This window comes from Colletotrichum navitas, assembly GCF_030913465.1.
Source record: "Colletotrichum navitas strain CBS 125086 chromosome Unknown LY79scaffold_15, whole genome shotgun sequence".
Taxonomy (NCBI): Eukaryota; Fungi; Ascomycota; class Sordariomycetes; order Glomerellales; family Glomerellaceae; genus Colletotrichum; species Colletotrichum navitas.
In genome coordinates, this window is record NW_026850561.1 from 590,604 (window position 1) to 605,144 (window position 14,541).

A 14,541-nucleotide genomic window follows, 5' to 3' on the forward strand; every position below is an offset into this window, starting at 1 on the left:
TATCTTGGTACTGTCATCTTTTTCAAATAAGACAGCACGAATATAATTCACTTCAATCTCAACTCTTCTTGCAGTGCAGGCTGCTGCGCAAGAACTTGAAGAGGTTGTTGAGGCGGGATCTGTAACGCCATCTTTGCTGCAGCCTTCTGCTCCTCGGCTTTCTGTTCAGCTTGTTGTGTCTGCAGCCTCTGGAGGTTTTCATGCTTTTCAATTTCTTGCTTTTGCTCTTCGGGAGACAGTGAATTGAATGCAGCAATGTCTTGGTCCCACTTCATGACGCACTCAATGTTCCAGTTGCACCTCTCGACCTCACCAAAGATAGGGTGTCTGAATCGGGGGTGTCGGCTGGGCCAGTTCGAAGCATGGTAGTGGTGTTTGACAAGGGCACCTCTGGAATTATGGTTTCCTGAGTCGGAGTGGCCTTGGCCTGCAGCGAACGACTCAACGTCGCGGACTAGGATATTGCTTACGACCTTCGACTCGTCGATATCGTGAAAGGTATCCCATGTTATTGGTCCGGAGCGAGACCGCGCACTCATCACATCCAGCACGGCTTTGGTGAAAGCTGAGGGTCCGGTGCCGCTGATGACCTCGTCGAAGTCAAGCTTGACCTCTGATATGGTAACGCCTTGAGTCTTTGCGACGTCACTGAGCCACGCCATGATATTTTCAACGAGCTTCAACATGACTGGATGACCGGGACGCGACATGAATGTCCATTGGCAGAAGGACATGGACTTCTTGCCAAGAATCGGGTGATTCTTGAAATGTGGTTGATCGATTTCAACACCGATGACGAGGTCGATATCTGCCTCGGCATACCGCTCTGGAATCCATCTGCTGACGGGCCGAAGATCCTCGACATCAATATCCGCATAGACTCCCCCCTCCGCGTACATTATCATGTAGCGAAGAAGATCAGCCTTGATTATGGTAGCGTTTACGTTGCGGTACATGTCGACAATGTCTGGGCGGTCAAATCCATCGGGGCCGTAATGCTCTTCGACGTATTCCATGTCGTTGTTGTCTGTGAGAACCTCATACCGGTAACCAGAATTCTTGTCGGTCCAAGTACGTGCGGTCAGAACCTGCTCAGCCTCAAAAGCGAACGGTGCGACCTTCCAAGACTGCCATATTTTCTTGGGAAACGCTGCTCGTCTGTTTAATGACGAATGCCGGCCGCGTCGTTTAGAGAGGTGGACCGGCTTTGGCATCGACCCAAATAAGTCAAGGTTTGCGACAAGAAGGATTATGCATATACAAGCTATGTACAAGGGTATGCACCTCCGAAGTTGCGTAGGAACTCTGTTTCTGAAGAGGTTGGCTTTCGTTGAGCCTATTGGGCTCAGTGGACTTAATGGGCTCATGATAGGCGAAGACATGTTGCTAGAGGTTATCGATAAGGATGTGTTCAGCCGAAGAAACAAAAAGCTTTTGGGATAAGCTTTGGAAAAGAAATACGACGAACATAAAGGGGGACTGGCGGGGTAAATGTCAAGGTTTGAAGGAGCTCCTTGCATGTAGGCACGCGACATCAGTTATCCTCTTCGCCGAGGCGAGGATTGCCCTACAGCCATTTGAATGTTCCCCTACTCGCCTTCAGATAATCCCCTCGCACATATGTCACTTTCACGAGCCGAGGCGCAGGGATCTAGAAGAGGGGGGAACGCCGAGGTTTCCTCAATGAATTTGCATCGTGTTGGTCCCGTACAGGCCTGATGGACGCCGTCATTGCGCTTGTTAATGGATTATGGAAAGATGTCCACTTATTTCTCTATACGAGAGAGGCAACAACGGGAGCTCAACAGCGCTCTCTCTCATTCGACGTGACGAGGAGCACTCATTGTAGCCGTCTGCATTTCGCGCTACAATAGGGCCGGGAGACCAAGCTTGTTTGAGATTCAATTGGACGATCGTGACCACCGGAATCACCGGCAACTATGGCCAGTGAGTGGCAAGTGGTGTAACTTTCCCAATCAAGAGTGTTCGATTTCCAAGAGCTAACACTGAGGCGATTCCACCTGCCGAGTGTGCTTCGGCCAGCATTGTGGTTCACAAGTCGGACTACTTACCTAACTAGACCAACCGATGCAACATCATTTGAAAAGACCAGGGGGGGTCACTCGGCCACCGTGCAGCTAATAAATGTGATATGCGTCATGGTGAAGGGATTCTGGTGACATTTGTCTTCACACCATTGATTTTGCTCACTTAGTTATGATCCTGTAGTTGGCTCTCCGCATTCTATCCTTGTCAATCCCCCGCATTTTGAACGAGGAACCCCCGGACGATTGGCGGAGCATTCGTTCTAGAGCAAGCCCAGCACCCCGCATACTTCAACTTTCGACCTCGGAACCATCCCAAGGTTTGACCTGTTCAGTCAGTAACTGATGCTCTTTTTGCCTGTGAAATTTGGACGAACAACTTGTTGACCGCAAACATAATCATGCTTATTTTCATACAGTAGCGCAAGGATCAACGCCAAGCCGGACTACACCCCTTCGCAGGTGACTTTTCGTTGACAACCGGCATTGAGCCCATGCAGAGTCCACTGATACTGAAAAGGGATGTGCCTTTCCCCCCAAACCAACAAATCCTTCGAAAGGCAAGGTCTGGAATATCCTTTGAACAATCACACCCGTCAGCACGCATTTGACATCGCCCAGATATTGAAGCTGAAACGTCAACCCCTTCACATTAACCACTCGTCGTATACAACAACTCGCAAGTCCATAGAATGTCTCCCAAAAATGATGGCATTCTTGATAGTCGAGATTGGGACGAAATCAAGCCAACCTGGTCTGAAAAGTCTAAATGGCTCGCCAAAGGCGTCGACTGGAAGCCAACCACACTCGCACGAAGCAAGCGGCTCTCACGCTTGAGCCTTGCCCGCCTCAAGTCCTTCATCTGGCCCATCGGATGTGCAAAGCAACCGCATGCTTTGCGGCCTACAGCTTATCTTGACGGACTTCGAGGATTCGCGGCTTTCCTGGTCTACTGGCACCATCACGAACTCTGGGCACACGAGCCGTATATCCAGAATCGCGTATTCGAAAATTCCTTTGGCTACGAAAACAAATACTACTTTGTCGCCTTTCCTGGAATACGAAATCTATTCACTGGTGGCCATTTCGCTGTGTCAGTATTTTTCGTCATCTCTGGTTATGTCCTCTCTGCCAAACCGCTGAGCTTGATTCAGTCTGGGGATCATGGCAAGTTGGCGGAAAACCTTGGCTCGGCCCTATTCAGGAGATGGATCAGACTATATCTTCCCTTGGTGGCTACCACGTTCATTTACATGGGCTTCCTTCACCTATCTGGCACTTGGGTTGAAAACAAGGATCGTGCATCGACTTGGATAGAGGATGTATGGCTTTGGTACTGCGAGCTGAAAAACTTCAGCTTTGTTTTCACCACTGGAGGCAGCCCTTTTTTCAGCTGGAACCCTCACCTTTGGTCAATCCCAGTCGAAATGAAAGGCTCAGTCATCATATACACCGCACTTCTCGCATTTTCTCGATGTACCAGAAACGCCCGGCTTTGGTGCGAGGCTGGACTCGCATTCTACTTCATGTACATCGCGGACGGATGGTACGGCGCCATGTTCGTGATGGGCATGGTTCTTTGCGATCTTGACTCTCTGGCGAAGAACAACGACCTACCGAATATCTTCAAAAGATTGGAGCCCGCCAAAACTTTCATCTTCTATCACTTGTTCCTTATTTCAATGTACCTGGGTGGCGTCCCGTCATACACCGGTGATGCCATGAGGATGCGCGAAAACCGTGGGTGGTATTACCTTTCCTTCCTCAAACCTCAAGCCGTCTTCGATTACAAGTGGTTTTACCTTTTCTGGGCTGCGGTGCTACTCGTAGCCTGTATTCCTCGTCTTTGGTGGCTGAGAAGGTTCTTCGAGACACGCTTCTGCCAGTATCTTGGACGGATCTCGTTTGCTCTCTATTTGGTCCACGGGCCTGTTTTGAATACACTGGGAGATCGCCTCTATACGATTGTGGGCTACTACAAAGACTCAGAACGGCAACACCTGGCACACTTGGTTGAGAAGTTTCCCTTGCCAAAGGTTGGCCCTCTTGGATTGGAGCCGGCCTTTCTCCTCCCCCACCTGGCCATCCTACCTTTCACTCTTTGGTTGGCAGATCTCGTCACGAGATTTATCGATGAACCTAGCGTCAGGTTTGCGCAATGGATGTACAGAAAGACACTCAATACTTCGGCGACGCCAGCCAAGGTCTAAGGCGAAATACTCGATTAATGCATTAGAGAACATATCTTTCAGATGAATCGAGGATTCGGGACATTACGGCACGCAGTGAGAAAAGAAATAGAAAATAGTATATAAATCTATAATTCAACAGTTAAAATCAAGAGGGCCCAGTAGTCCGATACACCAACACCATAGCCTTCGTGCTACCAGAGCCATCTCATGATGGGGCCGGTGGACTGCCTGAGCTTGCGGCTGTCCTTAGTCCCAGCTTGAGTGTCCATGGTGTTATCCCAACAATAGGCTTGCCACGCAGACTGTAGAGCTTACCGTGCAACATAGATAGGGCAACAGTCACGAACTCGCGAGGTGAGTTCCGCCTTCAAGAGGCTTATAGTACGCTAACCGATACATGGCACCCTGCATCTCATGCTTATGTATCCCCTGTTTGATGCACTACTGCATCCTACATCACAACCAGTGATTATGCAGGAACGGATGCATTGCCTAAATTGGACCTGGCGTGGACTGCCCTGAGGGGAAAACCTGACCCAGGTTTCGCGCAACACACCGAGGCATATGCATTCTCACATGTCCATGCGACAAGATTGACAAGCCTTGAGCAAATCATTGCTCCAATTTGGACCTTTTGGTATTATGAGCACACCGTCACTAGCGGCTATGCGTCTCAATGGACTCGACCCTCGGCCTCAGGAACGTGGGCGGCTGGGCAAGCTTTCGTAAGTGAGGGGAACACCAGTTGTCTGGTCGTATTCACTTGTTCGGTGCAACTAGTCCGCAGATCCCTATAATACGGCACGCATTTCCCGATAATGGCTGTCACAATTAACTTGTAATCCGTTACCCCGCATAGATTGGTGGGCCTGCTTGCTTCAACCCTGATTTCGCGACGGATTTGACTCAGCAGACTGTAGGCAGAGCTTTGCTTGTGCCGTTACTCCGGAGCACCTTTTCCCTAGCATTCAAATCTCAGTCAAGCTTGACCGTGTGGTAGCAGAAGCAAGTCTACACAAGAATTTCCTCACCTGTCTTTTCTCGTTGCAACCTTGATCCCAGTCTCATTTGATGCTCTGTTTCGCTACACGGGTCCAAGGCCTCAGCCCATAAGAAAAGCCACTCGCAATGCTAGCGAGGGAATTCAGGCGCGTCGTCCTCATCATCGGCCCGTTTATCTTCCTCATTTACGTTGGCATCCGCTGCCTCGACTCCAGGAACTCTTTAACTGTGTTCGATCATTGGTACGATTACGTCTTTGCAACAAATTGGAGACAGAAAGATGAACTCAAGCCTCACCAACAACTGCTGCCCTCGGGCTCGGCGACTCAACCAGGAAGCATGATTGAAGTTGAATCTCCTATATCAGCAAGGAAAACATATCACGAGATATTTTCAGCATCAGCAGTGGACAGAAAGTTCTTTCCTATACGTTTTGGCCAAGAAGAAGCCATCAACCCCAATGTCTTGCCCCATCCTAATCTCGACAACACATTCATCATCGTTGCACAAAAGATCAAAACAGACAATACACCAGAGTTTTTGGAGCTGGTTTGCAATGCAGTCTTTATGTTGGGAGGGCTGACCTGCGTTGGGCCGTCGTCCGTCCTCCCTATTACCGCTACAAAAAGTGGCGACGGCAAATGCCCCACTCAGTTGGCCTATATGGCTCTCAATGTCGGACCTCACGATGCGCGCGTCTTTTATGCTCCAAAATCTCCATTTATTATTTTTGGTTCTAACTCAAAGTTCGCATGCTTTGGGCAGTTTATACAAGACTTTCGCAAACTCGGAGACTGGGGCTTTGAAATGGGGTTGGACTCAGGCTTTGCCATCGGCACAGAGCTTCAGCGTCCCCCGCCCTGGGGCACAATAGAGAAAAATTGGTTTCTTTTCTGGGACGAGGATGGAGCGGCCTACATTCACCAAGACGTCTCACCAAAACGGGTATTTGCCAAACTGAACGCGGATGGCTCGGTGGGGCCAGACCTTGCGCCCTTGGCAGCTGGGGACGAGGCGTGTCTAAGCAAGTACATGCCAAAGCTACCACCGGATCTGGAGTCCATACATCAGGCGACCAACTCACTCAGTATCTCGTTTTGCAAAAGGAGTGACCTGACGTGCAAGGCCACCGGCGACAACACGTTTTTATTTACAGTGTTTCAACACAAGACGTTTTACCGCTTTCATAGTGAATATGAGCCTTATGTCATGGTGTTTCGGCAAAGGGCGCCCTTTGAAGTATTTGCAGTGTCCAAAAAGCCAATTTGGATTCATGGAAGGGAGGAAAGGCTTGATGGAGGCACTGACATGTTTTACGTAACATCTATAAGCTGGAAACGAAGGGATCTGAGACACCATGGTTTCCTAGACGACGTACTTTTTATTTCGTTTGGAATTGAGGATCAACGAAGCGGCGTCATTGACGTCCTTGCGATGGACCTACTGGCGGATCTTGGAGCATGTTTGTAGACTTGACGCTCACAATAGGACTGGGTGGCTCGCATTTGCCGCTCTATACACAGAACTTTGGCGACCAATACTGAGATGAACTTTACAATCCGCTACATCATTAGTACTATAACCGCTTGCAAGGTTCTGAATGGGGATTGAATTGAACACAAATGTCTCCAAAAGCCACCCTTCCTTGTTTTGTATCAGATGCATGGCGTGCTCGAAGTTACGAAACACTAAATAAATACTAAACAAGTGGAAAAGCATGAAGATAGTACCATTAATCCATTAATGGTACCGTCCAGAGCTTGCTGGCCTGGCCATACTGCCGAGTTCTACCCACGGCTGAGCTCGATTACGGTAAGCCTCTGTCTAGAAATATAAACCTACAACCCATAAGAGAATTAATGTCTGCAAACGGCGCGCCTCCAAGGGCCTCGAACATCGATGCTTGAAATTTCTGAGTGGTTCTCAGCCCCAAAGAGGCTGTTTTACTGTGGCGTCGTCTTGAGCGATACCGCATCCAGAACGGCAGCGATCAGAACATATCTAGGCCGAGTTTCCACAAGTAGTCCAAGACTGAAACGTTTCCCTGAACTATCAAGAAATTTGATAAAAAGCTAAAGATTCGACTGTCAGAAATTGAATAGGCGTAGGCTATTGGCTTCTGGAATGGGGTGGACTGGAATGACGTAAAGAAGACGCCGCATTTGAATTCAAAAACCGATTAAAAGTGTCTTCAAGCAGCTAGCGACAGTATTCCAACTGCAAACCCACATTACTATCCTCAAATTCCGCATTAGGCCATCGGACCATGAGCACCCCGAGATAGTTCACATGCTATTACCAATGGAGTCAACGAGAACAAAGCAGCAAAGCCATTTGGGCAGTAGTCTACACCCAAGAGCATTACTGTCCAGTCTGAATGCAGGATTTTGCCACCAGAATTCCCAACAAGTGTCAGTCTTTGGCGGTTCTGCCGATCGATACATTCCTTGCTTGTTTTACCCTTATTAGCGGGATATCCCTGGATATGCCACCTCTTCGTTCTCAACGAGATTCCACCACATCTTTAAGTTTCTGCAAGAGTCAGCTGACTGACCAAGCCTCTGGATTCCAACAACCTTTCGACGTATAAACGGGACAATTTTCCCACAAAGTTGCTTGCTAGCCAGATGAGATGCCCAACCTTGAAATCAAGATGATCAGCCCTGACCATTCTTTCACTTTTGTGAACTTGGCGTCAAAGAGCTTCGACCTTGTTCAACGTTCGCTACCTACTGCGCCGGACGTGCGGATAATTCAGGAGTTACCCGATTCCACAGTTTTAACAAAAGGTGGAGAGGCAATCATGTCATGGACGAAAGGATGCTACTTCGGAAAGAGCGGCCGCGACGACGTTATGCTCTGCTGGCAAGAGATGGAGGCATTGCAATCGTTCTGCATCGGCATTGAGTCGCCTGAGAGGGGGTTTTTCAAGCCCATTCGGTCACACTACAAGATCAAGTACAATGACGGAAAGACAAATAAGGATTGGTTTTTCCCTTCCGATAACCCTGGAGATCCATACACTTTCCCAAACACGATGGACGTCAACATCAGGGTTACAAGTCATTCTGTGAAGGATCAGCTCGAGCTTGAGATCATGATTACGGATAAGAGTTCATCAGATCTCAAACAGTAATGGTATGTGCCTAAACAACCTTCATTGAGGCAAGCTCTCAGCACAAACCCAAAAGACGCACTAGAGTCACCGTGTTAATGATCTATCAAAAACCGTTAACAATTTGTGGCAGACATTGATATTTATCTTCCAGTACACCAATTTAGGCATATCTCGAAAAGCTTTGATTATTGAAAACACGAGGTTGCGGGAGTTGTTTTTTTCGGTCAGGTTCAGGTGCGATGTTTTGTTCTCGTCGGGATATGAAAATAATCCAACTGAATTCTTCGGTTTTATCATTTCAAGCTTGGTCGTACCTTTTGGGGCATTTTGTAAACCACTGACTGCCGTGCTGCACGGTTCATATATCACAAAAGGATTATACAAGACTTACTTACCTATCTCTTCCTTTCATTACTGTGTTTTAAACGAACATCATAAATGTTCCGCAGTACTTTGACTTCCAATTCGCAGAAAAACAACAATAGTATAATAACCATGTCAATGTGGCAGTAGCCACATTCGCTTTTTATATCTCTATATGAAGAAACAGCTAGCTGGTGGAGCTTGCATTAGTAGCTCTTCTCTCTAAGTACAGTAGCATTTTGTCTACAGGGATCATTAGGTGAATCGACTCCTTTAAAGCTCAACATTAATCCAAGAAATCTGTATGTGTAATTTCTTCTATGGTACATGATGCCTAACAGGTTAAGAAGGTCCTGCCATGTCATCCTACTCGTAGTAGGAATCATCCTGTCATAGTAAGCCAGTTTGATGGGGCGATTGGTTTAGTGGTATAATGACCGCTTAGCATGCGGTAGGTCCGGGGTTCGATTCCCCGATCGTCCACTTTTGTACCATTTTGTTATATTTGCTGTTTTGGATTTTACTGATGCTGTTTATCAGCAGGGTCTAAATTGTTGCTTTCACCTGCACATTGTGCAGTGTTTGTCTAGGGCAGCGCCAAGGCCCTACTTCCTGAAAACACTAATGCAAGTGGCGTCACAGGATGCATTATTACTTATTCTAGTCACTGTGGCTACTTACAGGGGCTAGTGCTAGTAATAAGTAGGAACACATTGTCTTGCTGCTAAGATAAAGTCAAAAACTAGGCAGCAACATTAAATTCCAGCTGGTTTTACTAGCTCTGACCACCCTTATCTATGTATAGCTTTATAGCACCTAGGTAAACAGATCCCATTAAGTGCAAGTAGACCTCACTGACCCCAAGGTGGATGGATCCCTCTCCACTTTTACCCCTCACTTTTAGAGATACATAATAATACATTATTTTAGAATACTATTTTCTTACACACTACTACTAAATCTAACATTATTACTAACATCTTTATTAATATTATAATATCCTCTAGTTTAAATATCTCTTTTTATAGCACTATTTATATAGAATTCTTGCTAAAGATCCTTACTATTTGAGTATTACCTATCTAGACAACTATTACTTAGAGCAGTAAGCTTTAAGAGAAGTACTAAGTAACTATGACTAGTAACAAAGTTACTTAAATTAATAATATACCTTGATATAAAGGTAGAGATTATAGGTACCTTTAGTATAGGTAAAATACTTTATAGATAGAAGTACCTTAAAACTATTAGCTTTCAGACTTAATTACTGTGCTGTGATTTACCCCTACCCCTCACAAGGGTTAGTGAGGTCTGCTTGCACTTAATGGGATACTGTATCCGTATCCTCTCATCAAATACGAAGTCTGCACGAGCCATACGCTAGTCCTATTTATTAAAGGCGGTCAACCTACCTACACACATAGCCACATATGTAACCCTAACCCTTGCCACCTAACTTGCTGCTGACGTAAATGACTCCGCATTTGCTACATCTAGATCCCTGTTTCTGCCAGCCCGCTTACCCCTTTCCAGCAGCCTGTGGCCTGTGCGGAATAACCTTGGCCATTGTTGTTTTTCACCCGAAGGAATGGTAGGGGCAAAGTCACAGTTAGTATGAGTCCGACTCAGCCTCTTGAGAGCCAAGCTGACTCGGTATTCAATTGATGATTTCTGGGTTAGTGAAAGGAAGCGGGAGCAATAAGGGTGGATCATCCCTGTTCGTCTCCTTCCTGTCTGACGTTGCGCTTACAATGTGTGAGAAGCTTGTTAGCTTGCTTAATAGAACACGAGCCCCCCTCAAATCAGGAATGTACTAGGGGGTCTAAAGATTCTCTCCAGCCCTCATCAAGCACTTCGACAAACCCCAAAGTCTTAACCCATCATGGCGTTTATATCGCATCTTTTGCCGGCCGTCACGAGCATGTCAGGCATCAGCTTGTTAGCGCTCGGTCCTATTGTATTCTTGTACCTCATCAGCCGAGCGTTCTACAGCGTCCCGTATCCCAAAGGAGTTCCGCTCGTTGGTGAGCCTGACGGCGCAACGAGATTCAGTATTCGTACATACTGGCGATACTATACAGACTGTGAAGGCGTGTTTCGGGAGGCTTATGATAATGTATTCCACTAACAGCTCTCATTCTCTATAATCCAGCTAACTCGAAGTCCAGTACGCCAAGAAGGGCAAGCCAGTGGTCGTCCCCGGAATTGGATTTCGCCATGACGTAATTATGCCTACGAGTTATATGAGGTGGGTGCAGAATCGACCAGAAACAGAACTGGATCTGAACCAAGCCTTTTGCGAAATCGATCAGGTGTCCTGGGCGCTTGGGCACGACCGCTACATTGCGGACCCATGGCATGCAACCTTGGTTAAGACTGAAATTAATGCTGTGCTGGAGAATGTCTGTGCCGCCTTGAATGAGGAGCTCGGCGTTGCTTTTGATAAATGGTTTGGGACTGATCATGAGTGGAAAGAGATTGATCTTTTTGAGTCGGTCAAGATGGTTGTAGCTCAGGCAGCTAGTCGCTTTACGATTGGGCCTGATCTCTGTAGGTACTCTAGACAGGGTATTGGGCTCATGTGCTAACACCTGCCAGGCCGTAACGAAGAGTACCTGAACCTATCATTTGACATAGTCAACCAGCTCATTTTGAACGGAGGAGCTACGGGTGCCAGTCCTCGAGTTCTGCGGCCCATAGTCGGTACTCTAATCAATTTAAAAATGCGCAGTAAAATCAACAAGCTCAGGAGAATGTTCGAACCGGGCTGGAAAAAGCGGATCGAAACGTTAAAATACGACCGAGACGACCCAAATCATGTTGAACCACAAGACCACATGCAAATGATGGCTCGCTACGCCAAGGAGCATCGCCCGGAGGAGTTCAACGACGTCGACATGATGGCACGACGCTTGATCGCAGCCAACTTTGCCTCCATGCACCAAACCAGCATTCAAGCCACAAACATGCTACTCAACATCTTGGGCTCGGACTCGGAGTTCAATACCATCGCTACTTTACGGGATGAGGTCAATAAAGTTCTGTACGCCGACGGGAACGACGGGAACGACGAGTGGACAAAGGCCAAGGTCAGCAAAATGGTCAAGGCAGACAGCGTGGCACGAGAGACCTTGCGACTCAATAGCTTCGGCGGGCGTGCTGTCTTTCGCAAGGTCATGGTCGATGATTTCAAGACACCGGATGGATCCCACTTGCCCAAGGGCACCGTGATCTCTTTCCTCGGATTACCAGTACAAACAGATAGCGAGTTACTAGAAGACCCCCTGAAGTACGACCCTTTCCGTTTCTCCCGCATGCGGGAGGACGCCGCCGCGAAGGCGGACAAGTCGCCGTCACTCTCCTTCGTCACAACCAGTCCCGAGTTCCTGCCATTTGGCCACGGAAAGCATGCATGCCCTGGTCGTTTCCTCATTGACTTTGAGTTAAAGATGATCATCGCCTACGTGCTGGGATACTACGACGTGGAGTTTCCTCCGGAGTATAACGGCAACCGCCCTAAAAACTATCGGGTGACCGAGGCCTATTTTCCGCCAGATGGTGCCAAGATACGAATTAAGAGAAGAGTAACCGCCAACAGGGAATGAGAAAATGCGTCGGCGGATTACAGAAAACCGGGCATTAGATGCGGCTAAGGGTGTTCAAGTTTGATAATGCTACCGCGGGACATGAAACTACGTATTTATGGAAACGTAGAATCAGAGAGCCAAATCCTCACGATTAGCCCAAGAAGTTAGGCTGATTCGCTGCGGCTGCAATTCAACATGTCAAAATGGATTTGAACACATGTTACTTGGATCACAGAGTGAAGAATGCATCTGTGAAAACCGTGTCTTGGCTATAAACTTCAAATGGGGACCTAGGCCTCCGCATGAACTGTATAAACAAATCAAAGAGATATTTCGCTTTCAGACTTTATGACGCATTTTGGCTGCATTGATCCCTGGATTCTAGACTAGACACACTGGGAGTAGAAGTCATTCAGAGCTTGACAGGTAGATCCAGAGGCACAGGTCGTCGGGCCGGACCACCCCTGGCCACCGCACTGGCCGTACTTGGGCACAGTTGCGCCGCCGCCGCCGCCGCCGGGAGCACTTGTCGTGGTTGTTGCGGCTCTAGTGGTAGTCACCGGCGCTGGCCCGGTAGTCGTCCGCAGTGTCGTAGTGGCGCCGCCGCCTCCACCGTTGCCAGGGTTGCCTCCAGGAGGCGTGGCGCTTGATGTCGCTATCGGTCGGACGGCACTCTGGGCGACCGTTGACGGGAGGCCTGCTACGAGCGTAGGGCCCGGCATCGGGTAGACTAGAGGGCTGGTATAGATGTTGAAGAGGACGCCGGGGTCGTTGGCCTTGTATAGCGAAGTACCCTTGACGCCGGCGGGGGCGAGAGAGCCGCCGCCGGTGACTTGTAGGTTGAAACATTGGGGGTACGCCTGAGCGCCATTGGGGTTCCCTCCGGAGTGCAGAGCAATTATCTCATGGCGGAGAACGTAGTTCCCGGGGGCAAGGTCGGCCGGAATCTGAAGAGTCCAGGTGAAGCCGTTGCCAATTAGCACATCATCAGCCCACTTGCCGTTCGAGAGCGACATGTCGACAACGCCACCAGCGCCAATTTTGAAGAAGTTCAGCGAAGTTTTGTCGACAGTTTCACAGTCTCCGTTGCACTTGGCGAGGTAGTCAATGACGGGACCCTTGTGCGAGTCGGGCCATGTGTTCCAGATGAGCTGGATCTTGGCTCCGGCAGGCACGGTGGCATGGCCGCCTGCCGGGCTGCCGTTCTTGTGGCAAATGATGTCGCTGGTGCCGAAATTGGCGGGCTCAACAAATCCATTGTCAGGGACGTCGATCTTCCAGCCAACGACGGGGTATGTGGGAGCAGAGTAGGTGAAGGCGGGAGAATCCCAACCGCGGTAGGCAACAGCACCGTCGACCACAAGCCAGTCCACATGGCCGTGAGCCGAGACGGTGGCTGCAAGTGCCAAGAGAAGAGATGGAAGGTTAAGGTTGCCCATATTGGTACTTGCTCAGGTAAGTTGACAGTAATAGAACTATGCAGATGATCCCACAAACCTGGTTGATGGTGAGCTGGCAGGTCCAGGCAGAATGCGCTCTAGGGAAGAGAGAAGCGCAGCATATATAGAACTTCGTTCGGTACCGCAGCCACCAAGCTAACGGTTGCAGAAGAACTTCGACGGATATTAACTACCAGCCCAATGTATTAGTCAGAATACTGTTGAACCATCGTGACAGGCATCGTGTCATCATAAGCCCGTCGCGAAGAGAGACTGGCGTGGTATGTCAGTGCCGTCTTCCGAGTCTGGACCAAGTCAAGACTGGAGAACCAAGTAATCTCTCCATTCCTCCTCGAACTCCTACGTGACGACTCTGCTTACCATGCGGCAACTATGCATCACGAGCACAGACAAGAACACGCTATGGTGGGATGCATTCATCCGTGACGCCTGGAACGGGCGCTGGACATGGCATCCACGTTGGCGAAATTAATTGGGAGCCACATTGCCGACATAAAAGGCACCTTGCGCAAGAGGGCTGGGAAGTAAAGCTTGCATAGTTCTGAAACGGCTGGCAACTAATTAGTGCCAAGGAAGAACAGTGTCTGGAATAGGAAATCTCGGTCGCTAGGCACCGAGAGGGGCTGCCGAGTTCGCATCATGGGACCGGAGATATCGGGTTACGGTGATTGGTGGGCGGAGGAATGGTAGCTCGGTTGAGTCTTGGGCCATGTAGCACTACACTCCGTTATCCAGGAGCGGTCGCCTCAGCCAACTGCTCACCTTGTTCTGGCT

General features: G+C 48.7%; 6 protein-coding genes and 1 non-coding gene across 7 annotated transcripts; 5 read left to right on the forward strand and 2 right to left on the reverse strand.

Moving 5' to 3' along the window:
• Window positions 1-47: 47 nt before the first annotated feature.
• Window positions 48-1,367, reverse strand: LY79DRAFT_510763 (glycosyltransferase sugar-binding region DXD domain-containing protein-containing protein; the record flags this gene model as incomplete). The annotated part of the gene is made up of 1 exon (XM_060554189.1): window positions 48-1,367. The coding sequence occupies one exon, from the start codon at window positions 1,365-1,367 to the stop codon at window positions 48-50; it is 1,320 nt and encodes a 439-aa protein (XP_060416649.1).
• Window positions 1,368-2,737: 1,370 nt separating this feature from the next.
• Window positions 2,738-4,255, forward strand: LY79DRAFT_628088 (acyltransferase; the record flags this gene model as incomplete). Its single annotated transcript, XM_060562135.1, has 1 exon — window positions 2,738-4,255. One exon carries the CDS (start codon window positions 2,738-2,740, stop codon window positions 4,253-4,255), a length of 1,518 nt encoding a protein of 505 aa, XP_060416650.1.
• Window positions 4,256-5,057: 802 nt separating this feature from the next.
• LY79DRAFT_546948 (uncharacterized protein) lies at window positions 5,058-6,787 on the forward strand. The gene has a single exon (XM_060557279.1). The coding sequence runs from the start codon at window positions 5,366-5,368 to the stop codon at window positions 6,707-6,709; it is 1,344 nt and encodes a 447-aa protein (XP_060416651.1). The 5' UTR covers window positions 5,058-5,365; the 3' UTR covers window positions 6,710-6,787.
• A 955-nt stretch (window positions 6,788-7,742) lies between these two features.
• LY79DRAFT_546950 (uncharacterized protein) lies at window positions 7,743-8,865 on the forward strand. The gene is made up of 2 exons (XM_060557280.1): window positions 7,743-8,377; window positions 8,488-8,865. The coding sequence occupies exon 1, from the start codon at window positions 7,872-7,874 to the stop codon at window positions 8,373-8,375; it is 504 nt and encodes a 167-aa protein (XP_060416652.1). The 5' UTR covers window positions 7,743-7,871; the 3' UTR covers window positions 8,376-8,377; window positions 8,488-8,865.
• Window positions 8,866-9,131: 266 nt separating this feature from the next.
• On the forward strand, window positions 9,132-9,203 carry LY79DRAFT_t75. The gene has a single exon. It is a non-coding gene; the product is annotated as a tRNA-Ala (tRNA).
• Window positions 9,204-10,542: 1,339 nt separating this feature from the next.
• On the forward strand, window positions 10,543-12,502 carry LY79DRAFT_546951 (cytochrome P450). Its single transcript, XM_060557281.1, has 3 exons — window positions 10,543-10,836; window positions 10,889-11,270; window positions 11,319-12,502. The coding sequence occupies exons 1-3, from the start codon at window positions 10,603-10,605 to the stop codon at window positions 12,323-12,325; spliced, it is 1,623 nt and encodes a 540-aa protein (XP_060416653.1). The 5' UTR covers window positions 10,543-10,602; the 3' UTR covers window positions 12,326-12,502.
• A 191-nt stretch (window positions 12,503-12,693) lies between these two features.
• LY79DRAFT_668000 (family 61 glycosyl hydrolase) lies at window positions 12,694-13,746 on the reverse strand (the record flags this gene model as incomplete). Its single annotated transcript, XM_060563461.1, has 1 exon — window positions 12,694-13,746. One exon carries the CDS (start codon window positions 13,744-13,746, stop codon window positions 12,694-12,696), a length of 1,053 nt encoding a protein of 350 aa, XP_060416654.1.
• Window positions 13,747-14,541: the final 795 nt, after the last annotated feature.

Coding starts and splice junctions, on each gene's coding strand:
- LY79DRAFT_546950 (XM_060557280.1), top strand. CDS start 7,872: ATGCCCAACCTTGAAATCAAGATGATCAGCCCTGACCATTCTTTCACT.
- LY79DRAFT_546948 (XM_060557279.1), top strand. CDS start 5,366: ATGCTAGCGAGGGAATTCAGGCGCGTCGTCCTCATCATCGGCCCGTTT.
- LY79DRAFT_546951 (XM_060557281.1), top strand. CDS start 10,603: ATGGCGTTTATATCGCATCTTTTGCCGGCCGTCACGAGCATGTCAGGC. Junction 10,837..10,888: donor TTCGGGAGGCTTATGATAAT/GTATTCCACTAA, acceptor CTCGAAGTCCAG/TACGCCAAGAAGGGCAAGCC. Junction 11,271..11,318: donor TACGATTGGGCCTGATCTCT/GTAGGTACTCTA, acceptor AACACCTGCCAG/GCCGTAACGAAGAGTACCTG.